The 26312-nt window shown below is 35.1% G+C and overlaps 1 protein-coding gene and 1 non-coding gene across 2 annotated transcripts; one reads left to right on the top strand and one right to left on the bottom strand.

The window, feature by feature from the left end:
- Positions 1–7714: 7714 nt before the first annotated feature.
- On the bottom strand, positions 7715–7787 carry Trnaw-cca. The gene has a single exon. It is a non-coding gene; the product is annotated as a tRNA-Trp (tRNA).
- Positions 7788–23673: 15886 nt separating this feature from the next.
- On the top strand, positions 23674–25309 carry LOC113503808 (chymotrypsin-2-like). The gene has a single exon (XM_026885907.1). The coding sequence runs from the start codon at positions 23753–23755 to the stop codon at positions 24536–24538; it is 786 nt and encodes a 261-aa protein (XP_026741708.1). The 5' UTR covers positions 23674–23752; the 3' UTR covers positions 24539–25309.
- Positions 25310–26312: the final 1003 nt, after the last annotated feature.

Raw genomic sequence — 26312 nt, 5'->3', positions numbered from 1 at the left:
CTCTGCCATCAAGACAATCTATACATATAATAAAATTGTAGAAAAGTGAAAACTGTACTAGTCTACCAGCGTAGCTATCCTCGGTCCACGGCACTGATAAATTAACCACGAAAATTCTAGCTCCAATACTGGTTGATTTTGTAGTGCCGTGCATCTCCGAGGCTTTTGATGCCTGGTGACTCGCCTGCCCAAGTGCAAATTTACCTGGTTGCCCATCATCTCAAAAGCTGTGGGACGAGCCGCTTTGCAGAGTAGTTCAAGACCATCTGATATCTACTTCTGCCACTCCTGCGGAGCGGGCGCGCCTCCTGGCTGTGAGTGAGTGGGAGTCAGGTCTTTGGCACTACCGTCGTCGAATATAGGCACCTTGTTCGACGACACAACTTTCCGCCTCGCTGCTGCCTTAAGACTAGGTGCTTCATCTTGTTCTCCGCATCGCTGCCACTGTGGTGAAGTTGTCAACAGCCTCGGACACCACGGTCTATTATGCAGCCGTAGTGGGGCACAAGCAGTAAAGTTTTTAATTTTTAGACCCACCCGTTATCTCGTGTAATACAATTATGGGGTGTATTTTTACTAAATTTAGTAGAACCGTAGACCGTACTGGACGTAAGGTCATCAATTTACACCAAAAACATCACGCTTTTTAACTTAAGACATTTGGCAAAGCAGTAATATAATTTTTCGAAAATTCAAAAAATTACAAAAAAACATTTGCTCAAAATTAGTCATTTTATTCTCTTTCAAGTCTAGCGCGGCTATTTCACAAGTAAAATAAAAGAAACATAAACTATTTAACTTTTATTATTATTATGTTTTTGATGCAATTGTTACTTCGTAATCGGTACATTCTTGAAACAAAGGAACTTTAAATATTTTTATTTTTATGGATATACTAAAATTGCTCCAGTTCAAACGTGAAATATTGTTTTGTTTATTTATTTACGACCTATATTTTTAACTCGGTAATGTTGGCGATGCTACTTCAAGATCAAAACATTCTCACTCAACCCAAAGTTGCATGTAGTTCACATTTTTCAAATCTATACCTAGGCATAACAATAAATTAGTACGCCGACGGAGGATTAGGAATATATTTTTCTAAATTCCTCAATAAGGCTGATAATAATCATCGTCAATCGTGAACCTATCAGCACGGACATCCGTCAACCTCATGCAGTAAACCAGACAAGTGAGGGGCAAATAAGCAGAAAAGCTGAGGCTTGGTTAGTGTTTAGCACTTCGAACAAATTTTATAAATCATTTATGAAAACTTTTTTTTCAGATCGTCCAAAACACAACCTCTCAATCTCTAGAAATGCTAGGAATATTATACTTGCCTAAACTACTAACTCTTCTTTCCGTATAGTTCTTTATTTTAGTTGTATATGCAATAGGGATGACGACATTTTACTTTAATGATCGTCAGTTAGGTTAACGAATAAAATACGTAGATAATTTTTCTTCGTAAATAGGCTAGTTTTTATTTTTATTATTTGATAGAACGGTTCTTTACGATTATATAACACCATAAAAAAATATCATTTTTTTTGAAGCACCTATCCTTATATATTTTGAATTTTAAAATTTATTTTCGCTATGCTGTCAAAAACGCCGTCCGCCATGATGGTCTATTAATTATCTGTGCCGTGACGTGACTATTCTTGTAAACACTAGGCGTGACTGTCATAACCTTTTTATCGGAATTCAAAACCATACCTTCGAAAGGATTACATGATAAATATAGTAATTACCACTATTGTATCGTGCGGGAATGTAAGAATACATCAATACAGAACCCAGAAAAGTTGTGAATTAAAGTTCCCACTGATGAGAATATGCGAAACACCTGGTTAAAAGAGATCCCGTAACTGTGTCCAGTGGAACTGCAGTGTATTTCTGTGTATTATTTACGTGAAATGAATAATTATCAAGGCGTTTAAATGAAAGACCACGAAAAACCTGAAACTAGCGTTTGACATTATGTTGTTTACAATATTGGTGACGTAGAAACATGGCGGACGGTACTTTCAAGCAAGAGAAAAAAAGTAAATATTTCACGGGTTTCAGTTGAATTTTCACAGCAATCCTTTATTAATATTTATTGAAGTTTATATATTTCGGACCCTTGTATTGAATAATATTTGAATTAAAAGTTATTTCTGTAAATAGTGACATGAGGCAACTAGCCTATTGGTACAGTAAATGGAACTCATGCATGAAGTCATGTTCAAGATTCCGCATTTCCTATATTTTAGATTTTGTTAATTTAAAAAAAAGAAAAAAAAGCGTGACTGATATCTTTTTGCTTTGTCAATATTCCAAATTTTTGTTAAGAAGATCAGTTTTAATATTAAGAGGGTAATCAAACATAACGTGTTTCAGGAAACTGTTTATCCACTGTTTCCTAACATCTAACACTTTTTAAAATCTTATTCTGGCCGGTTCCATCCTCAAAAATCATTTGACATCTTCTTTATATCGTCAGAAAACATCATGTGTGAAAATTAAGAACTGTCTGGCTATAACAGTTCCTGAGATAAAGCCAAGTGACAGACAGACGAACAGTCACCGGAGCCTCAATAATTTGGTTCCGGTTTACCTCTTTCAATAATAATCAATGATACCTCAACTATCATACACAGTCCAGCCTTTTGAGGTGCAGGGCGGGACGAAGTACAGACGTGCTCGAAAAACATAGCCCAACCTTCTGAAGCCGTCCTGTAAATAAGGTAAAATTAAAAAAAAAACCCTCTAAAGTAATGCATTTTTAGCAGAGGCGCCAAGACTAAGTTATACAATAGCTTGACAAACGGATTTCCAAATCCATTTTTCTGCCACCAATTATATCATTATTACTGAACTAAGAGCTCGCTTGATTAAGTCTTCAATATTTTATTTTTGTTATTCTTTCCTACGTCCTCAATTTTTCAACTTTTAACCTTCTCGATTTTTCCAAACATGTCTAAGACCACATAAATCACTTTTAATACAAATCAAACTATTACAAAGAAAACATTAAAACAGCTGCGAAATATTGAACACCAGGACAGTATCGTAATCAATGAAACATGTTTGACACAAACATCTGATACTGTTTGGGGCCCTCTAGATTCATAAAACGTGGAAATAAAAAAAAAGCAAGCTCAAAATGTACGAAAGAATTTTATAACAAAGCTTACCACAAAAAAGGCGCTTTTTTTGAAATGTTGCGTTACATTTTTGCGAAGATCGTTATTAATTAAAATTTATTGTTTTTCACATCTTGAAAATTACGCAGACAAACTCGCGAGCAACAGCTAGTATACACATCAAAGTGAAAACTGTGCGTAATTGTAATGAGAGACTTTTCAATGTTCGACGTTCGTTCGAGTTTAATTTGCGTTTAGAAGAAACTCGACCATTGATGGTCAGTCAACTACAAATGTCAATTTGCAGAGTAGTAGGTATTTATGTCTCTCACCTCAGTGATCATATAAAAATCACATCATATCTGAAGTATGATAGTAGTTAAATTATTGTTGGATGAAAATAAATGTTTGCGTTTACTAGTAAAAATATTTACCATATGCAAGTCTACAGAAATTGGTTAAATAAAGTTAAATAACCCAGTTAAAGTTTATCAAAAGGCCTTTAGTACTGCAGACATGAATACAAATAATTTTATTTCATTTTATCTTATTGCTGCTGAGGTTGATTGGTTGATTTTAATAAATTGTATTTTAGTAATACAAATACCAGATCACACCCAAATTTCACTTCAAAAATATCACAACGTCTATTGGACGCCATATTTGTAAAACTTTTTAAGTTAAACGGTTTTATGTTAAACAAACATTGCAATGTTTACGATAAATGCACTAAAAACCAAAAAATAATAAAATAGATACAGTCGTGATAATCTATACTAATATATAAACCTGAAGAGTTTGTTTGTTTGTTTGTTTGAACGCGCTAATCTCAGGAACTACTGGTCCAAATTGAAAAAATCTTTTTGTGTTGAGTAGACAATTAATCGAGGAAGGCTTTAGGCTATAAACCATCACGCTGCGACTAATAGGAGCGAAGATACAATGGAAAATGTGAGAAAAAACAGGACGGGTATAAATCATAACTTACATCTTCTTCTACCCACGGGAACGAAGTCGCGGGCAACAGCTAGTTATAAACATATGCATAGACTAGATTAAAATAAAACCGTTTGGCACGTCAATTGTCTGCAATCGTTGATTAAAATGTTTGTTTTGTAATGTTTGTTGTATAATTAGGCAGTTGTACGTTCGTACAAATCACTGTAATTATAACGATACTTAACCTTGTGAAATTAAGTGACTTTCATCTATTATTATTTTACATATAATAAAATTGTAGAAAAGTGAAAACTGTACATTGAATATTTTTTAAAAAGAATAATTGCAGGGTGGTCTACGAACGATTCCGATGCCGAAAATATGATTTTTAGAATTTTTGTGTTTGTTTGTCTGTTTGTCAGTATGTATGTCCGGAACGATCTCAGAAAGTACCGGATAGATTTGATTCAAATTTTCAGAGAATATCAACGAGAGGTCCGGTCAACATACTTTTTACTTATTATCTCGCTTTTCGTTACAGGGGGTAGCAGGAGCCTTTTATATCTATAAAAAAATATCAAATTATCTCATAAACTACTGAATATATTTCGTTTAAATTTTGCATGAACCTTATCGTAGACATGATAAAACAAATATACAAAAACCATAACGCTACTATGCAGGGGGCATGAGCAGTAAAGTTTTAAATATTTGGACTCACCGGTAACATCGTTTAATACAATTATGAGGTGTATTTTCACCCCATTGAGTAGTAGGCAGCACGGTCATCAGTTTACACAAAAAAAACATCACGCTATTTATCTTAAGACTTTTGGCAGAGCAATATAAGCTTTTCGGAAATAAATAATTTTCACAAAATTTGTCATTTTATTCTCTTTCAAGTCTGATATAGACCTACCGCGACTATTTCACAAGTAAAATAAAAAAAGCATAAACTAATACGTTTTTTTTATGCAATTGTTAAAGTAATCGGTACGTTCTTGAAAGAAAGGAACTTAAATTATTTATATTTTTATTGATGTACTCAAGTTCAAATGTGGAATGCCGTAATATGATTTTGTATTTATTTACGATAGGAGTATATACCTACGTTTTCAGCTCGGTATGTTGGCGATGGTACTTCAAGATCAAAACATTCGTAGTGACACTCAACCCAAAGTGGCATGCAGTTCACATTGATCTCATCTATAATTACGCATAACAAAAAATTACTGAACGACAGTTAATTATTACCTTGGTTCATCTGTAACAACAAGCAACAAAAATATAAACTTTCAAACAAAAAAAAAGCCTTTCAAACAATGAAATAATGTTTTCTTAAATTTGCAACATTACATAGGCCAAAAGTATTTCGGATAAAAAAGCCCAGAAAACTTGCATAAAAACTGCATAGTAGGTATGCAATGTGAAAGATCTAAAAGACCAAAGCTATCAATGAATAGACATTTTGTATCTATTGATAGAATAATGTCTACTGATAAATGGGATTTTTCGATATTTTAACGATCTGATCGGTCTACATCCACCATTATAGAGACCGCACACGTGGTCCTTCCAAAAATTCCTTTAACAATTTATTGTAATCTCTACTTATTTAAAATTTTCTTCTTTCGTAGCCTGGTAAAAACAGGGAAAGGAATGAGACTGAATGAGTTTCTGAGATCCCTAAGCCGACGAGGATTAGGAACATATTTTTGGAAATTTCCCCAATAAGGCTGATAATAGCGTGTAGCTATCAGCACTTACATCCGTCATACAATGTCTGGAAAATTCATTTTAGCTGTCGGTATCGACAGCGTAACCTCATAACCAACCTCATGTAGTCTTTATTTAAGTTCCATTTATGCAGTAGGGATGACGGTATTTTACTTCAATGATCGTCAGGTAGGTAAACGAATAAAATACGTTATTTTTCTTTGTAAATTGGTACAGTAAATAGAACTCATGCACATGAAGTCACTTTTATGTTCATATTTTTGCAGGAAGATCACTTTTAATATTAAGAGGACAATCAAACATAGAATGTTTCAGAAAACCGTTTATTTGGGCGCAATTTTGCAAAATCTTATATCTTATGACACTATGTAAAATCCACAGTTACCCAGCCCGACTCTCACTTCACCATATCTATTCTTTATATCGTCAGAAAACATCATGTGTGAAAATAACAACTGTCTGGCTTTCACTGTTCCTGAGAAACAGCCAGATGACAGACAGACAAACGGACACCGGGGTCTCAGTAATATGGTTCTGGTTTACCTCTTTGGTTACAGCACAATAATAATTTTATGATATCCGTCTAGCAATTTCAGGTGTAGGCAGGCTTAAGAACCCACCCAATTGGAAAATGGAAAATTTCGAATGTAAAAAATTTTTAGCAGAAGTGCTAAGACTGAGTTATAACTTCTGTTATTTTTTCCCCATTGAACCCCCACCCCCCCATTTTTAAACGGCTCGATTTGTCAAACATGTCTAAACGAACACACGCACATAATTCACGTTTAAATTTAAATAGTTCAATTCGTTCGGAAGCTATGATGTCACAGACAGACAGGCAGGCAGATATGTCAAAGTTATAAACCCCTCTTTTTGGTATTAAATAAGAAAAAATCATTGAAACAGCTGTGAAATATTTGACACCTGGATAGTATCGTAAATGATGAAATGTGTTTGATTCAAACATTTGATAGTCTTTGGGCCGCTCAAGATTCATTATAATTTAGAAATAAAAAAGTAAGCTTAAAATATAAAAAAGTGTTTCGTTTTCAATATTGCATTACATTTTTGAGATGATCGTTATTACTAAACTTCATAGTTTTTCATATCTTGAAAATCACGCAGACAAAGTCGCGGGCAACAGCTAGTATGATGAATAAAACACGTAACTTATAGATTTGACTGTTACCCAATAGATTCTAAAAATAGATATAACTTTAGGATTATTACTTGAATCTATTTTTGATATCTAGACATTTTATTATCTCATTATAGACGGAATTCTAAAATCATTCATTTGATAAATAAATATTATTATCTAATATTAACTATCCCACCAAACGATGTTTTGCCATACAAAAGAGTTTTAGGGTATTAATAAGAAGGGGTCTGAAAAATCGATGTTGTCCGATTCTCAGACCTATTCAATAAGCACACAAAATTTTATAAGAATCGGTCGAGCCGTTTCGGAGGAGTTCAATTCCGTACATCGTGACACGAGAATTTTATATAATAGATTTTAAATAGTGATACCAAAGTTGATACCAAATAACTTTAAATCGATTTCACCGAGCAACGCCACAGGGCACAGCTAGTATTATCTCATCGTCCAAAGTGCGAGTAAAAGGAAGCGATTTCGAACTCACCGTTTGTTCGGAACACTAAAATCAAAATTAAATCGAGATATGTAATCCGTTTGTTTGTAATACATAAAGCAAATGATTCGAGGTCATTCCGCAACAATTTGCCATCTGAATATAAGGATAAAATGAAATCATTTCTGTACCTCAGAGGCATACAACATTATGTGTGAAAATCGGTAAGAAAAGTAGAATTAAGAACTATTTAATGAAAAAGAACGGGCAAAACTAATATTAAAAGTAACAAAAAGGAACTTTCTGCATTGGTGGCCACGACAGGATTCGAACCTGCGACCGCCGATGCTGGGATCGGTCGCTCTGACCTCTGAGCTACGTGGCCGGTGAAACAATACTTCAAATTTACCTTCTGATGAGCTTCGCCGCGCATCGCTACTTCAATTCCGCGCCGTAGTCCCCTAAACATAGAGTACAATTTAGCAGTTCCCGATCATTATTTCAAATTTGTTCTCTTATGAACTTCGCCGCGCATAACTCCCTCACCGTCCCTCGTCCTAACCTTTTCCTAACTATGTTTGGGTCTGCTTTCAGTCTATGTGGATGCAGCAAAGTACTAGTGTTGTACAAGGAGTAACTGCCTATCTTCTCATCCCAGTTACCTGGGCAACACGATACCCCTTAGTTAGACTGGTTCTCAGAATTAATCAAAATGCAAATGAAAGAACGGGCAAGAAAAGCCATAAGTTACTCATTAAATAAATGCAGTATATATCCATACCTCAGAGGCATACAACATTATGTGACATTAAAGGTAAACGGTATTTCTTTTTCTAGATGTCATGGGACTTAATATCGTATACCAGTGTATAGAACTGGTTCTTGCGAGTGTAATTGGCAAAAAACATACATTTTATAAAAAATGGAGTCAATGTTTACCTCTGAGGTACAGATTTATTCTGCAGATAGGATATATCATCACTTCTATATGTCTTTTTGAGAACGATAGAGTTGCAGTTTCCTATCTGACTACCCTGAGGAAAATAGGATGGAAAAGGCAAAGGCGGATACAACAACTAGTCAATATTAAATCCTTGTCTTTCTGGGCCCTAATTCTGCTATTTACAACGGCCGATGAATGAATGAATTTCGTATTCTCTTAAACATTGTTCTATACAATAATTGGAAATTCAGTACGTGACGGTACACTCAAGGCCAATACACTTAACTTCCAATTATTGTATTGGCAAAATGCTTAAGAGAATAGGAATAATTTCAAAAATGTAATTGCCATTCATTCATCGGCCATTGTAAAAAAGTAGAATCGGGGCCTTGGCAAGCCGCATGTTCAATATCCCTTAGAATATCTACACAAAAGCAATAATCATTAAAAAAAAACATATAATAATAATAATATAATATTCCACAACTTTCACACAACGCCATCTAGTCTCAAACTAAGCAGAGCTTGTATTATGAGTACTAGACAACTGATAAACATACTTATATATTTCTAAATACATACATAATATAGATAAATCACACCCAGACACAAACCAATGATCGTGCTCATCACACAAACATATGTCCTGGGTGGGAATCGAACCCACGACCTCCGATATAGCAGTCAGGGTCACTAACTACTAGACCAACAGGTCCCTAAGTGAAACCTCAACCACGAACTCTCAACTAACCATTTCCAAATTCCATGGCAATCGATTCAGTAGTTTAGCGTGATAAAGTAGCAGACATCCATCAGGGGACTTTCACATGGCAATACTCGTATTAACACTAGACCTGTGTACGTAGCCCCGGGGGTCATATCGACCCACAATTACGATGCGTCGAAAATAGCTTTGATGTAGTGATTTATAATATTCTAGTGTTGAATCTATACTAATATATAAAGCTGGAGAGTTTTTTTTTGTGAAAAATTATTTTTAGTGTTGAATAGACTATTTATCGAGGAAGGTTTTAGGCTATATACGACTAATAGAAGTGAAGATATTTACAATGGAAAATGTGGAAAAAACAGGGCAGGTATAGGTGCTTTTTATATATTTGAAAATCATAATTTGAGAAACAATGAGAATAAATAATAACTTATATCTTCAACCACGCGGACGAAGTCGCGGGCAACAGCTAGTTTAAATATATTATTTCAGCCATATTAAAATTCCAGTGTCAATGCTAAAAACTTAAAAGGAGCAGCGATGCACAATACCCCGAACGTTTTTCCACAGGTTTTTCCCTTCAGTATAATCCTACCAAATCTAAGAGGTTAGCTAATCCTTTCATAAGTTGTGACAGAAGGGATTTTCTCATTTTGTCGGTTTATGTCATTTGAAGTTATATGTCACAAAAGTGTTATGAATACTGCATCCTGTTCGTTGTTATTGCCAAGTTTTTGTGATTTTACTGTTTAGTTATTGTTTTCTTATCGTTACTAGTGTTGTTATTGTTTTGTAATTTAAAATAGAAATAAAATGTTTCGCCCTCCTGCTTCTACGACCCTCTTTTTTCGAATGTTATAATAAATCAAGTACAGCTTTTCGCCCGTGGCTTCGCCCGTGTCGAGGTCGGTTATATCCCGTTTCCAAGAAAACTCTTTAAAAGTCCGGGATAAAAACTATCCTATGGTCTTTCTCAAGGTTAACTCTATGTCTGTACCAAATTTCAATAAAATCAGTTCAGTAGTACAGACGTGAAAGCGAAACAGACAGAGTTACTTTCGCATTTATAATATTAGTAAGGACTAGCTGTTGCCCACAACTTCGTCCCCATGGGTAGAAGATATAAGTTATGATTTATACCTGCCCTGTTTTTTTTCACATTTTCCATTGTATCTTCGCTCCTATTAGTCGCAGCGTGATGGTTTATAAAGCCTAAAGCCTTCCTCGATTAATGACTTAAATTTAAATTGCTGATTCAACCAGATGACTGCGACATTCTTATTACTAGTCTTAAATCTTACATTATTAATAAATGCTTTTTTAAATTATTATATTTCGCTGTATTATTTTTTTACAAAATAAGCAGTCAGTGCAATTTTAATTATAATATTCCACAACTTTCACACAACGCAAATTCAATCGTGTGCAGCGGTTACACGGCCGCTTATTTTTGTAGCCATGAGCCTATCCCCGGGGCGGTTCACATCGGCTCGCGTCTTGCATTCTGTTATACGTATCGATCTGGACGTGTGGTTGCAACCTTCCTCGACCTGACGGCAAACTTTTCATGGTGTACAATTTTTTAGAACATTATTTCGATGTAAGTATCTCGCAGGGCAAAGCCAGCGTTTGCAATGAAAGAAAAAGTCTTACTACTAAATTATGCATAAATTATACTTTCAAACCTTTTATTTAAATTTATTTTATCTTAAAAACAATCAGCAATAAAATCCGTCGAGTACTTTCAAAGATTTAAGTAGTAAAAGGGATATAGGGACAGAAAAAACGATTCGGTTTTATAATATGTAGTGATTCTTATACGTCTACGTTGCTAGTGACGACATAATTTGGTTTTTAAATAATCAATTTAGTGATCTCCTAAACAGATGACGTATCTCTGTTGCAGCTTTAAAAATAAAGATCGTTTCAAAGTAACAGTGGTTCCCACTATTTCATAATAATGAATCACATGTATTATTCAGTTAACATAGTTTACACTTCAGCCCGGAAATAGAGTTATTTATTTTTGACTTTTACCAGTTTCGCAAAAGCGTGTGTTTCGTTTTTTTTTTTAAACTATTAATTTTATGTCATTTCAACCCTGCATACATGAAGCTTAAAGTTGTTTCAAAAACGCGTTGCCATTTAGAAAATAAATTAAAAATGTATTATTAAGCTGAAGGGTATGTTCGTTTGAACGACCTTATAGCAGGAACTACGGGTCGGATTCGAAAAAATATTTTCAATGGTCTTTTTACTGAATAGGGCTATTGGACTATAAAAATATCTGTCATCAATCTATTACTACTCGTAATAGAGGAGTAATTAATTATTCTTAAAAAAACAGGAAAGGGATGCGTGGTGCAGCTAATATACGAAGACATTAATTACCGCGATCTACTTGGTTAAGGTCCAGTTTCACCATACTCTGTTTGTTAAATCATAATCGGTCATTTACTAATGGATTGTTAATAGTTAACGGTCTGTTATGTCGTCATGTGTCCCACGGCAAAAATTTAACAAGGCATTAGTAAATCTGCCATTTAACTGAATGACGGGCAAGTCATTCGCTCTTATTTTAAGCAACCAGATTGAAGTGCTCGCTTCCGACGTGTATTTATATGGAATTGGACGACATTTTACATAGTCGTATAATACGTCGTTTGAAATGAAATGTCAAGGTATCTAGGTGTTGTTTACGTTTTGATTAGTTGTGTTCGGTTTGTTGCGGTGTAATTTTTTCGCGATTTTTTGAAATAAAAAAATGTCGAAGAAGACACGTGGACCGAATTTTACCACACACGAAAAAGAACTCCTGATAGAATTAATTTCACGGCATAAGGATATCGTGGAAAATAAAAAAACGGATGCCGTGACCAGTGCAACGAAAAATGAAGGGTGGAAGAAACTGGCAGAAGAATTTAATTGTTTAAGTTCTTTTCACGTGCGTCACGTTGAGCAATTAAAAACCTGCTGGGACAACATCAAACGCACCACACGGAAAGACAAAGCCGCTGCCAAAAAAAATATTTTTTTAACTGGTAGGTGACACAGCTATTTGTTTTAAAACATGAACTAGCTAGGCCTGAAAACAAGAAGAACACAATATGCTACAGCCGATTCATGTACCCACTATCAGCCAATAATACAGCATCCCTATACTTGCCGCTTTCGAACAAAGCATTCCTGTAGGAAGCGTTCCAAATAGTTTGGTCTTGGCTACTGCCAGGCCATCTTGCCACCAAATCTAAAATTTCTAAATTTGCACTGCAAATCGCTTGCACATTTATGGACATGTAGCCTTTCCGGTTCCTAAAATATTCTGCATTTACCCCACCAGGGGAACGCATCCGTACATGTGTACAATCTAGAGCACCCAAAGCTTTTGGAAATTTTGCAATATTATAAAAATTCAACTGAGTTTTCCTTATCTCTTCCACTGTGTCTGGGAACTTGATACAATTGCGGCTTAATGAGGCTATTGCAGCAGTGACTCTGTGTATGATTCTGTGAGATGACGATTTACTTATACCGCAATAATCACCAACTGATATTTGTTGGGAGCCAGTCGCATAGTATCTCAAAGTCAAAAGAAGCTGATTTATGGGTGAAATTGATTCGTTTCTGAAACAAAATAAATGATTAATTTTATAAAACATTCATGTATTGAATAAGCCTTATAAATCTTACCTGTATTATGTAAATCTGTGTTCGTAAAGTTATAAGGTTGTAGGTGGATATAATCAAAATATCACACATGATAAGATGGGTTGTATAAGTGCATAAAAATACTACTCAATGATTTCTTGCATTTCATAACGTACATGATGGTCTTAATTAATTAATAGACGACTTACCGATCTGATGGATATTCTAATTTATCTTCGATCAACTGGAGAATATCAAGGGTCATATCTTTTGATAAACGAAACCTGGTACAAAAATCGACATCATCGTATTCTTCGAAATAGCAATGACGATCTTTAAAAATTCTGGGACGTCGTACAATTCCATCTAAGCAATCTAAATTTTCTAAAATGTTATTTGCAAAAATAAAATTATATGCAGCGTCCATTTTGACGTGACTTTGACAATCTGTTAGTGTCTAACAGACGTCTTGACCGGTGATTAGATTTAATGCCTTGTTAAGCGAAGTTAACAGACGTTTAGTCGTGGTGGGACACTCGATAACTTTAACAGTCCGTTATCTGTCTTAACAGACCGTTAAATATTTAACAGAGTATGGTGAAACTGGACCTAAGTGAGTGTGTCCCGCTCTCGAGCCGCCGTCCTCTCGTGATGGATTCCAGGGCTCTCCAGAGCTCCCGACGTCATCATTACGACACACATGTGCGAGCTGTTGAACTCGGATTGGAAATGAAAAGTGGTCTAGCGCTGCGACTAAAAACTTCTTTCAAAAAATCAATAGTTGAAATAGAAAACACTTTCGAAACTCCTTCCTAACTTTTGACCATTTGACGATTCGAAAGGCGTATCTGAAGGAAGTGAGTATACTATGACTTGTTCAAGTATTTGGTTAGAGGCTGGTTGTTTTACGTGACTCGATCACTGAGGATTATAAGAGGCGTGTCGGCACAGTCAAGGTCGTATGCGCCTCTTGGATATTCGCCAGAGGGATTACAAGCCAAGCAATGGGAGGAGGCGGAAGGGCCAAGCCACAAGGGAATGACTACTTTTTCACAGCACTGAGATTTAAATACTTATTTTAGCTAAGAGAAAAGACGGAATAAAAAGGACTCATTGTCTGCGATGGGTGATGTTCGACGATAATTTTACGTGATAAAGTAATAATGAAACATTGCTGAATAATTGCATAATTTTATAATAATCAACTACTAGTTATAAAAAAAATAGAAATCAAAACAATATTAATATTATTAAAAAAAATCTCGCTCGGTCATTGCCCAGTTCAACTTGTTTTGTATTAAATTAACACTATGCTACTTCTTATTCCGCAACAAATCATTCATCACCCTGTACAGATTCATGATGATCGATTACCTAAATATTTTTCGGGTGAAAGCGCAATTAACAATGACATTCCTTAGATTAACATTTATCATATTAGTGGCTAAAGCCGCATAAACTATAAAACGGCGGAAACATATTAAACCTTATCCTTACTAATATTATAAATGCGAAAGTAACTCTGTCTGTCTGTCTGTCTGTTACGCGTTCACGTCAAAACCACTGAGCTGATTTTAAAGAAATTTGAAACGCGATATAACCGACCTCGACGCGGGCGAAGCCGCGGACGAAAAGCTAGTTGGTAATTATATTTTTGAAACGTTTGGGGTTGAAACGTTCGGGACATAGGGACCAAGTGCAAGAGTTATTTATTTATTAGGTATACTAACAGCATAACTTACATTTTCTCATGTGCATGCCTAGTATACGTACCTACACAACTAAACTATTACAAAACTAACAAAAAAAAAGTTGTTTTTAAAGAACTCGCAAATTTTTTCAGGGATGAGGATGTGTTTAGACGAAGACGTGGTTTTAAAATATGTCAAAATGAAATTTAGTAACTTTGGATGTATACACTTATGTATTGCACCACACTCCAAGAATTAAAGACACGAGTGTAGAGCGCAGAATGTTTTCCATAGTCTTCATCATGTGGTCGTAAATACGTGGGGATTTAGCGGGAAACAAAAATATAAGGGGCCGAGCACTCTTAGCTATATATTACCCCATACCACTTAGGGAACAAGGATTTAGTAAATATATTAATCACATTTATTAAACTAACATTCCACAAAAATAAAGCATATTAAAGGGACAATATCTATCTAATATATAAAATTCCCGTGTCACTATGTTAGTTACCGTAAACGTCCGAAACGGCTTTACAGATTTTTACCAAATTTTATATGCGTATTCAGTAGTATTAAGGATTGCTCATACTAAAAAGAAATATTTTATTTTCTGGATGAAATTGTTTGTTTTTTTTTTATAATGTGGCATTAAAAATTCCTACAACTAGAAGTAATTTATTAGGCAAAACAACGTTTGCTGGGTCAGCTAGAGTATAAGTATATGTATATGTGTATACAATGTGTCGAATAATATTAATATTATACATTTGTTGAAGAGTGAGGCATTATCTAGACCTACATGAGAATCTTTTTTTTAAATTAGGAAATCAAGCCAACTTAAATCGACATTCGGCTGTACCAAGAACTTCATTACTTAATTTAAATTTTCGAAATTTCATAATTGAAAATAAATTTAAAATATAAATTTCGAACCATCTAGTAAAAATGGGGCGTGTGTGTTTTGAAATTAAGTTTTAATCTATACTAATATATAAAGCTGAAGAGTTTGTTTGTTTGTTTGTTTGTTTCTTTGAACGCGCTAATCTCGGGAACCACTGGTTCGATTTGAAAAATTCTTTTTGTGTTGAATAGACCATTTATCGAGGAAGGCTATAGGCTATATAACATCACGCTGCGACTAATAAGAGCGAAGATACAATGGAAAATGGGGAAAATTCTAACCACGTGGACGAAGTCGCGGGCAACAGCTAGTAATAGTATGAAACCTCTTTGCGCGCTGTTTAGGCGGCACGCAACGATGCGCTCCGTGCTGGCCGCTACTGGCACACAAAACGAAAAAATAATTTAAAAATAGGTTCGTCTTTTGTTTTTAATGTAAAATGTTCTTAGGGATTTGTGAATTCTTGAAGGTTTAAAATGTGAATTATGCATGTTTTAATATTACACATTAGTTAGTATTATCAAGTTTAGTAATTGTTGTGAATATGTGTAATAATAAGTGCTGTCGTGTTTTTAAATTGTGTGTTCGAGGGAGAATAAGTTTTATGTAAGTCACTGTTTTATTCATCATATTTTTTTTCAAATAGGACTGTGCCCACTTTTTACGGGATGTTTTCATGTTAATACACTGTCTTATGTCTATGTATTACACTTACAAAAGCTGTACCTTTTTATTAGTATTTAGATATAAAAAATCGGTTTATGCGATTCTGTGATTATCAACACAGTAATTGGCCTAGCTTTTTCCCAACTATGTTGGGGTCGGCTACCAGTCTAACCGGATTCAGCTAAATACCAGTGTTTTACAAAGAGCGACTGCCTATCTGACTTCCTCAAACTAGTTACCTGGGCAACACGATACCCCTTGGTTAGAGTGGTTGTCAGACTTTTCAAGCTTATGGCTACCTGTAACGACTGTCAGAGATATAGGAATAACAGCCGGGACCCACAATTTAACGTGCCGTCCGAAACTCGGAGGAACTCGTTATTACGAAGATGGTCACCCCTCTACGGACTAACCGCGTCAAGCGTAGCTTAACCTGTTTTCGATTCACTTATGTGGTTATAGCTAAGCCAATACCTCTTCCATTATCCTTTACACAGTAACTTTACTATTTCGTATAACCTTTATCTATACAAAAAAATATTCATTTTTGTAATGTAACTTACATCCGACTCTTCTCATCCGACGTCTTGTTGATTCCATGTTTTTGGGTGAAATTTTTCTAAGTCCTAATAACCTTTGAAAACATTTTGTTTCACTTAAAAATACATTTAAATTTACTTCACTTAAAGAGAACATTAAAAATTGCGCGGAAAATTAGAGAAATTAAGAATACTTACACACCATATTAGGTAATCCTTACTTTTGTTACAATAGTGATTTGTTGGACCCATCTACGTCTCCAATAATATAAGGGCACCGGGAACCGTTTAGCACAGTTAGTACGATATAAATATATATTATACCAGCTGCACCATATAACCAGCTGCGTAAACGATCAGTTGTTTGAATCCCATCTATTACATGTTTGGTCATCTCGATCGTTTCGTGTAAAACCTTTATTTATTGCCTTCAAACTATACTACTGAAAGTCGTCATATACCTATTTTAAAAAGCCTATAAATTCACCGCTGCTAGGCCTACGGATTCAAAACTTCTTTAACTATTACAATATGATGGTTTAAATATTACGAGATAGGTACTCTTCTTAAAAATCCACTACCCGATTTTAGAATTTACCTAAATTTTGCGTGAAAATGCAATATTATTTTAACTAACATAGATCTAATTCTCGAGCTTGACGGTGCTCATCTCAGCTCCGTATTTAAAGGACACATCAGAAATAAATTTAAAAAATCGAAACCCTGTAATTGAGTCACCGATGGCAGCCAGTATGACACCAGGCTGGTCCTGTATCTCAGGTCCTTATTCAGTTTTTTTTACAGAAAATGTATCTAGTTCTTTCGCCATTGTAACAGCAAATACAAAAAATCGATTTAAAGCAACGTTTTAATATGGCCATTAGTCTGAAGGCTGTTTTTTTTAACTGAATTAATTTTCTTTGTTCTATTTGTACTGATCTTTTAGTTTCACTCATTAGATAAATAACCGGGACAACCGGTTATTTTCCATACTATTATTAATTATCCTTGCTGCTGTATTTCGTGACACCTCGACGCAGTAGTACAGAAAACAATCAATGTCTATTTCACTCCACATTCCTATCCCCTTAAAAGTAGTCGTCGAGTGTTTTCGACCAGTAGAACAGTGTCGTTCTGAGTTTTACGACACTCGGAATTATGCCGTACCGATCGTAAAAGCCGTACATTTTATATGACACGATCTCCCAGAGCTACCCTAAAATGACGCTGAAGATAATTCAATCTCTAAAGAAGGAATACTAAGGTACAGTTTTATAGGCTCCTGTATTTTTAAAGTGTATCACTTTGTGTCTGATACGCGTGGATTTGAACTATGTACATATTTGCACGAGGCAAAGCAATCAGGCAGTTTGTGATTCAAATTTTCAAAACTTCAATTATTCTCAGAAAATCCTAGACTTATAATATTGGAATCTAAAATCACCAATTCAGTGATGACAAATGTTCCTATTTTGTATATAGTAATACCTACCTCTGTACTTAGAAATGGATTTTTTAAGGTTGTGTTGGTATTGTTGTTTGTCAATGTTGAAATCAACGTTGTTTTTTATTTACCTCCATAAATTTTCCTTATAGATGTCGAAACGAACCCGACTTTAAGTGGCTTCCCAACAATTTACAATTGCCTTTCAACGTGTTTTGTTCAATCCCGATATAGATCTAACGACGCACGTTTTATTTAAACGTTGACAAACTCGTTTTTACTAATTTATCATAGGTACCTTGGACAAGTAAAAACAGTGTGTACATCGCCTTAGTACTCCAAATAGTGTCACTAAACTTATTTCTGTCTCTCTTGGTCATCTGTCAAATGACAGACAAAAAAAAATACTAGTAATTCGCTGTCTTATTCCTCTACCGGGTCAAAAACTTGTCACAACCTCCAAGCTTAACTCTTTGACAAGTTTCCACATATGTATGTGATTCCGATCAACAAGTACTCATAAACATACATAATTACATACCAATTCAAACATTCGTCTTCGCTTCATATAAAAGCTCTGAATTCTCAGATACGAATGTCAATAAGACAATATTATATTGATATGAAAGTTGTCGAGTGTGTGGAGATCAAAGCGACCCACTTTCTCTCCTGTAAATATGCGCTCGAATTGAAAGGAACCGTGAACTTACCTTGGGGTGGGAATTTTCAATGCTGCCCGTACCAAGGGGTCTCCTACCACCTTCAAAATCATCTAGGAGATGAGATTGTGGAAGCAAGATAGTACTTTAAGCAAGGAATAGCGCCTTCTCGCCCGCACAACGGCAAGCTATATTATTTTGAGAGGTGATAATTGGGCTCCTACCACGCAAAGTACGTTGGAAGCATCATTCGGTATTTACTCAGTTGAAATATTAGAATGTATTGATGTTTCTAGTCACTCGGTAAATGACTAGAAGAGTCGACAGCTTTCTAACTCAGTTTGCCATTTCATCTTCGAAAGAGATGAAATGGCAAACTATAAAAGTCTTAGTTGACTGTTAAGGGTACAGGCAAACTGATCTCACGATCTCACATCGTGATATCAAGATATGGAATAGGAATAAAATTGTGTAGAATAGAAAACTGCAAATTCATGTCACAATTCACGCAAGCGAGATGAGCAGTGTAGATGTGGCGGTAGACAATTTACTGAAATAATAATTTAACAAAACCTTAAAGTTTTTACATTTACATACATGTAATAATAATTTTACAAATCTTAAACATTACTTACATTTACACACATGTTCATATTACATTAGAATAGAAGACCCAGGCCCAACGGGTCCGGGGCCTATCAGAATATTTACGGAAATTAATCGATTTAAAAATAATCTTCATGATTCATTAGTAGACAAGTACACTCTATAAAATACTTCGTATGGGACAAATCAATGCTAGTCAATCCTAGCTAAGTCATTCCTAGTCCTTAGTCATTATGTGTTCCGAACCCTTTTCATCTGCACCTTTATACTTTAACTAGCTGTTGCCCGCGACTTCGTCCCCGTGGGTAGAAGATAAGTTATGATTAATCATAACAAAAAAGCATAGGGCACTGCCCTGTTTTTTTCATATTTTCCATTGTATCTTCGCTCCTATTAGTCGCAGTCGTTTATAGCTTCTATTAGTCTTTTATAGCCTAAAGCCTTCCTCGATGAATGCTCTATTCAACACAAAAAGAAATTTTCAATTAGCGCGTTCAGACAAACAAGCAAACAAACAAACTCTTCAACTTTATATATTAGTATAGAGCATAGATTATTTCTTTTTGGTTTAAACTTCATGTTTTTTATATTTAATTATATTCCTACTACTACTTGACTATTCTACGCACAAAGGGTGAGACATAGCTGATCTGTTTCATTACTTAAGACCGTATTATGTACAAACCTATGACCTAAAACAAAGATATTGAATTGAAATTAATCACTACATAGTGTGAACGCGCCCTTGCGATTACTATGCATTTGCTACCATGTAATGTCTGTCACGTGTGGAGATTGTGCAAACACAGCGATATAGTGCAACAACAAGCGGTTTGACGGTCGAGTAACTAGATCATACGGCGGATTAGCTCCGCCGGTCATCACTATTGATCGTCTGAATGCGAGGCTAGACAGACGTTTACTATGACACGGGTATTAAAAAGCGATATAAATTTACGATAAAATAGCATAATTTATTTCTTTTTATACATTTTTTATTTTTTTGAATGGGAAATTATCACCTTCCTGAAGGTGATCATGTTGAGAGTCAGACTTCTACTGGCAAAAACTCATCTTTGGATTTCGCAGCTAGAATATTTTTTTACGCCGTATAATTATTTAAAATGTTAATAGTAGTTAGTGGTAATACGACAAGAGTTACATTTTTGTTTAAATTTTAGACGCAAAATTGATATAGCTTTAGAAACGATCCTTTGGTTTCTTATGTAAATAATCTGAAAGATACGTAGAATGCAACGTATCTATTAAGTTTATAATTATTTTTAAAATAATAAATAAATGATGAGTGATGGTTTATAGCCTAAAGCCTTCCTCGATGAATGGTCTATTCAACACAAAAATAATTTTTCAATTTTGACCAGTAGTTCCTGAGATTAGCGCGTTCAAACAAACAAACAAACTCTTCAGCTTTATATATTAGTATAGATACGCATGATTGAATTTCACATAACGCATCTACATTGAATGTCATCTCCATACATTGGAAGTCTCCTAATATGTATTTTTATTTCATAATATATCAGTTTGTCGGTACCCTAACACTTAACTAAGTAATTGACACTGAAGTGATAGCATAACTTGCTCTAACTCAATTCATAGCGTCATAAGTTACGTATCGCTTCCTTCGGAGATGTAAGGGCAACAAATTGAGTTACGAAAGCTTTTAACTCTTCTATTCATGTGCCTAGTGACGTCAGTACCCGAGCCCCCAGTTCAAAGGGATGTTAATTATTGAACTGCCTTTTATTCGTGACTTCGTTTAACGCCTTTACTTCTAAAAGCTTTGACCATGATTATGAGTATGCCTTGATATTATTGTTAAGTGTTAAAACCGACTCCCCTGCTGTTATTCTTACATCTTTGACAGTCGTTACAGGTATATACCTAGTCAGAAGCTTGAAAATTCTGACAACCAGTCTAACCAACGGGTATCGTGTCGCCCAGGTAACTGGGTTGAGGAGGTCAGATAGGCAGTCGCTCCTTGTAAAACACTGGTACTTAGCTGAAAAAAGGCTAGGCCGATGATGATGTTATAACCGACTCCCGCCTACAATAATATATTTTTTTTTTAATTTTAAACCAGTAAAGGTTCATTACAACATATCTAAAAACCATATAAAAAGGTCGAGATCATTAATATTGTATTACCCATTGTTAAAACATATGTGAGTGGGCAAGCCCATTTAGTTATTATCACATTCGCGAAGCTGTGTTGCTTCCGTTTATCCTGAAAAAAAGAGCAACTAAAAAGTGTCAAATTCTGAGTTTTACAAACATTTAAATCACTTCGTTAATTAGGGCTCTACATTAATAATTATAGTGTACTTTAGTAATACTTGTATGCTAAGTATATGCTCCGTAGCACCATTTATCTGTAGAATAAATCGTGTTAAAATAGACTTTTTTCCTTTTTTAATTATAATATTATCTCTTCCATGATTGGATGTAAATTATTCTCAAACTATAATATAGATCAGAAACTTTATGTTTTTTTAACAGAATATCTTGATAAGGTTCTTTTCTGTAAATGAAACGGGATTTTTTTCCTAATTTAACTTTATTCTATAATATTTGTTCTTTAATTTCCACAATGCCTACGCACCTACTGACCATTTATATAGGTACGTCAACATCGAATAATAAAAAAAAATGATTTTTATCTTCAACCAAAAGATTGTTAAATCCAGTTGCAATATAACCAATAACAATTGTATTTTAGATAAAATCCCCTCCATTCAACACTAAGGAATAGAATAGAATCTAGAGTAGGTTGTGTAACGTAGCGAGTGTTTCCAGTCGGTCGCGTCTATCGCTTCGGTCGTATCGCACGCGTCTCTCTATACATACGGAATACGTGCAGCTTCTGCACTACTGCCTGACTTCACTATAGCACAGCCTATAACCACAAGTTACATTTTTATTGAAATTGAAATAAAAATAAACTCTTTATTTTATATTTTAACTAGCTGTTGCCCGCGACTTCGTCCGCGTGGTTAGAAGATATAAGTTATAATTTATACCTGCCTTCTATCTATCTTGTAGGATTCAGTCAGCGTTTGCAATGTAAGCGCAAAAAATGTGTTTTTTTACGACCTCACATTAGAAACCTCAAAAATTGTAGCCTATGTGTTATTCTGATGTATAAGCTATATTGTGGTAAAGTTTCATTCAAATCCATTCAGTAGTTTTTACGAGAAAGAGTAACAAACATCCATACATCCATACTTACGAACTTTCGCCTTTATAATAGTAGTAGGATTTTGTTTTGTAAACTTCTTGCCTTGGCTTTTAAGTATTTGTGGATTGTTAAGATAAGTTAATTAGTTACTAAAGTTATAATGTGTTACAAACTGCTTAGTACCTTTTGTTATTACGATAACCAAGTGACAGTTTTTGAAGTTATACTTCTTTATTTTTTATTTATTCGCGTTATGGAAAACGCTCATCTTTGCTGTGACTGTGTCTACTATCCTGTTATTATTTTATTGGAATTCATTATTATTCGCAGGCAAATGAAATATTTTTAATGATGTCCTTTCCACGTATGTATGTAAGTAGTACACCCCCCGATTTTTTATATTGACAGTAACGCTAGACCGCGTGACCCATGCGAGGATCGAACCCACGACACGTCGCGCACAGTAAGATGATATGGTGATAAAGATGATCATGTGGTGACCTCAACCATTCGGTTATCCGTTCATTAGAAGCTATTAATTCGCAACTTCGCTAATACGATTCCGCGTAGTGTACGTCCCTAATGCGAAGCATCGGCCGGCCAATTAAAGACGTATAATTACTTGAAGGTAGTCTATAATGTAATGTATCCTATTACACAAACTAAGCTAATTATATACATACTCAGATAATGAGGAAGATAAGCCGCAAAGCACATACTGTCTAGTAAAGCATTTGGAAACAAAGCTGATGTTAATAGTTGTATAAGTTTTTTTATGCGAGTGAAATAGCCTTTTTATATAGATGTATATTTGCAATCTGAGATTTATTCTTGATGATGTTTTTATATGCAATAGCATTAGTGGAATTAAAATGAAAAACTATATGTTAAAAACCCCGATTGGGTTGGTAGTTTGTACCTATAGGTGATCCTTAAAACTAGCTCATTTAAATGAAATGTTGTTAAGATCACTGTTTGAAAATACAAAATTTGACAGCAAAGTATTTAGACCTAAACAATAATTAAACCTGCCGTCCAGCGTGTGGCGTTACCGGTTGGTGTATTTTCAACGTCTTTTCCTAAACGGTACGAAGTATTGGTACGAACTCCCTCAGTGCTTAACTCAAATTCACACTTGTCCGGTTTATCGCAATTATTAACAGTATAATTTTACGTGTTTTAATTGATAAACGAATATAATGAAATTTTACACAAAAACCCATTACATTTAATTTGAATTTTACATTAAATTAACGAAGTATGAAATCAGCACTTCTCTGTAATAGTAAACTTTCATTAGAGAACTTCATACGCGGGTACCATGTTTTGGATCACATTTATATTTCTTGTAGTCACTTCAAAGGTGAGTTGTGAGCCTCAGTCTCTAAGGATTCTGTACGGCCGGGACGCAGAGGAAGGAGAATTTTCATACGTCGTTGCACTTTTTTCAATGAACTCAAATGAAGACAGAATATTAGCCCCGAGGCAGTGTACGGGATCCGTGATTGCCAAAGACTGGGTACTAACCGCCGCCCACTGCCTGTTATTCGCAAAACTAGAAAACCTATACGTTTTGCACACAAACTTCACCGTGTCTCCTCTGATCAGCAAACAGTATGCGAAAGCAATCAAGTTTTTCATACATCCTGGGTTTAGTACATATGCTTTCAATAATGATATCGGTTTGTTACAAGTGGATAAGTTGGAAATGAACAGCTACGGGCAACTGTTAGCAGTAGATCATTTGACTATGATAGGACTACCTGTGACGTATGTCGGCGCTGGGAGCACACGCGAAACCAAAGGTGGAGACGATGCCCTCAGGCCCCTGCAGGTCGGCGAAGCTGGGATCACGACCTGCCCGAGCGAGGTTGTAGAAAACTACTACCGGGTTCGGCAGAAATACATCATTTGCTTGGCTGCCACAACTGACAACATCTTTCAGATCCCCTTCTACGGGGACTCCGGTGGGCCCCTGCTGTTTGAAGATCGGATAGTCGGCGTTTGCTCTATTGGCTCTGGGAAATCCTTCTTGAATGGTGACAGCTACGCGGCGGTCAGCCCTCATTTAACTTGGATATATAACGTTTTGCACAATAAGTACTAGCTACTATGATTCAGTTTAGATGTTTTATTAAGTACGTGGTTAATTCTGTTGATATTTGACAGTTATTTTCTGTATTGGTTAGCTGGCTTTATTAGAAGTTATAATTTAGAATAATGAATAGATTTATTTTTTTAATATTTAATGGTCTAACAGCAAGTGTGACGCTTAGCAAAATATTATTATAAAGGATCATACTGTGTTGGTTTTCTTCAAGTGAAATGTAGAGACAAATAGCTGTTATAGAATGCGCCTTAGTCGTATTGTTCTTGCGTCGCAGTGACTAGTACCAAGTGTGTCAGTTTGTTACGTCTCCTTATCAAAATATATTCTTGTTATTGTATACATGACCACTAAGTGCACAAAAACCTTCACTTACATTTTTAAGACATAAATTGACTTGTTTTATAAGGCAAATAAATGTTGAACATGATTTTCAAAATAATACTCTTTCAGTTGCACCTGTTCGTGTTTGTCGAGATATTTATCATGTTTCTTCCCACCTTAGTTTTGAGCTATTTCAAGTTTAAAATAGGAGTTGGTGACGTACTAAATAAGTGGAATTTTATTTGACTGAACGTAATCATAAAATTATAGCAATAGGGAACTGATCTTTTATAAAAGTATTACATGTCTGCTTTTTATCCCTAATAGGCTTTTTTCAACCCCATTATGGCAAATATTTTTGGAAGTTCATTAGGGACCGGATCATGAGGGGTGTTTTTTAACTTATGCCTAGGAATAATAAGCTTATTCGTATATAATTTTTCAAACAAAGCTTTTATAAGTAAGTTTTTATCAAGTGGTTATGCGACTGCACGGATAGCCGAGCAGTTGAGGTCACCACGCCAAACCCACTGTGCGCGTAGCACAAGCAAGCACGCAAACAAGCATTTTATTTTGTGTGATCGAAGAATGCTTGTTCTGAGTCCGGGTGTCTTTGTGCATGTGCTTTGTATGTTTATAAAAACCCCTGCGACACAAGCATTAAATTCCTTAGTGCGGGAGTCGTTATTTATAACTATAAATATGACTCTGAAAAACGCACAAGAATTCCAAAAGTTAGATAAGATTAGTGCGACTCTTGGCAGTCCAGCGGTCTCACCATGAGACGGTCACAATTTTTCCAGAAAAGCGAAAATTCCGTTCAAAACCGCTTTAATCACACACATGACACCAATTTTCCATTTCAAGTTAATTGAAATGTCGATAAACTCATTAATTTGTTTGTGTGGACGGTGTTTGCTGTTTAAATGGACTAACCGTGTCCAGTGAGCCGCGGCGAGGGAATGTTTATTTGCGGTGTGCCGGACGCCAACGGCGAAGAAATTAAATATTCATAATCATTTATTTATACAACGTGTGATCGTTACTTCAACAAAACGTTTCAGTTTCATGATAGTGAATAACTTTAGTAAGGAGTTGAGAACGACATACAATATAATACTTACACTTATGCATACAAAGTTACATTTTAAAACTTACTGCATATAAAAAGATTTGATTATTCAACTCATAAAACTTCAAACATTCCAATATAATAAAATCGTCTAGCACTCGCAACACGTCACATTCTGGTTTTGAATCCAGGATTAACGGTTTAATGATTTCAAAAAGGATTCTTTTCAAATTTTACTTATAATGTGTACCTATCCGAAATGCTGTCTCAATCATATGGCTAAAAGTGGTTTTAATTTAGCTTGTCGATTTCCCCAATACCTACTCTACAAGCAATACTCTTTTTTTTTTTAAATATTATTGGAATAGAAATCTTAAA

This window comes from Trichoplusia ni, chromosome 20 (genome assembly GCF_003590095.1).
Source record: "Trichoplusia ni isolate ovarian cell line Hi5 chromosome 20, tn1, whole genome shotgun sequence".
Lineage (NCBI taxonomy): Eukaryota > Metazoa > Arthropoda > Insecta > Lepidoptera > Noctuidae > Trichoplusia > Trichoplusia ni.
Note: the sequence above shows the minus strand (reverse complement) of the source record. Positions and strands in the feature narration are given on the sequence as shown.

Coding starts and splice junctions, on each gene's coding strand:
- LOC113503808 (XM_026885907.1), top strand. CDS start 23,753: ATGTTTTGGATCACATTTATATTTCTTGTAGTCACTTCAAAGGTGAGT.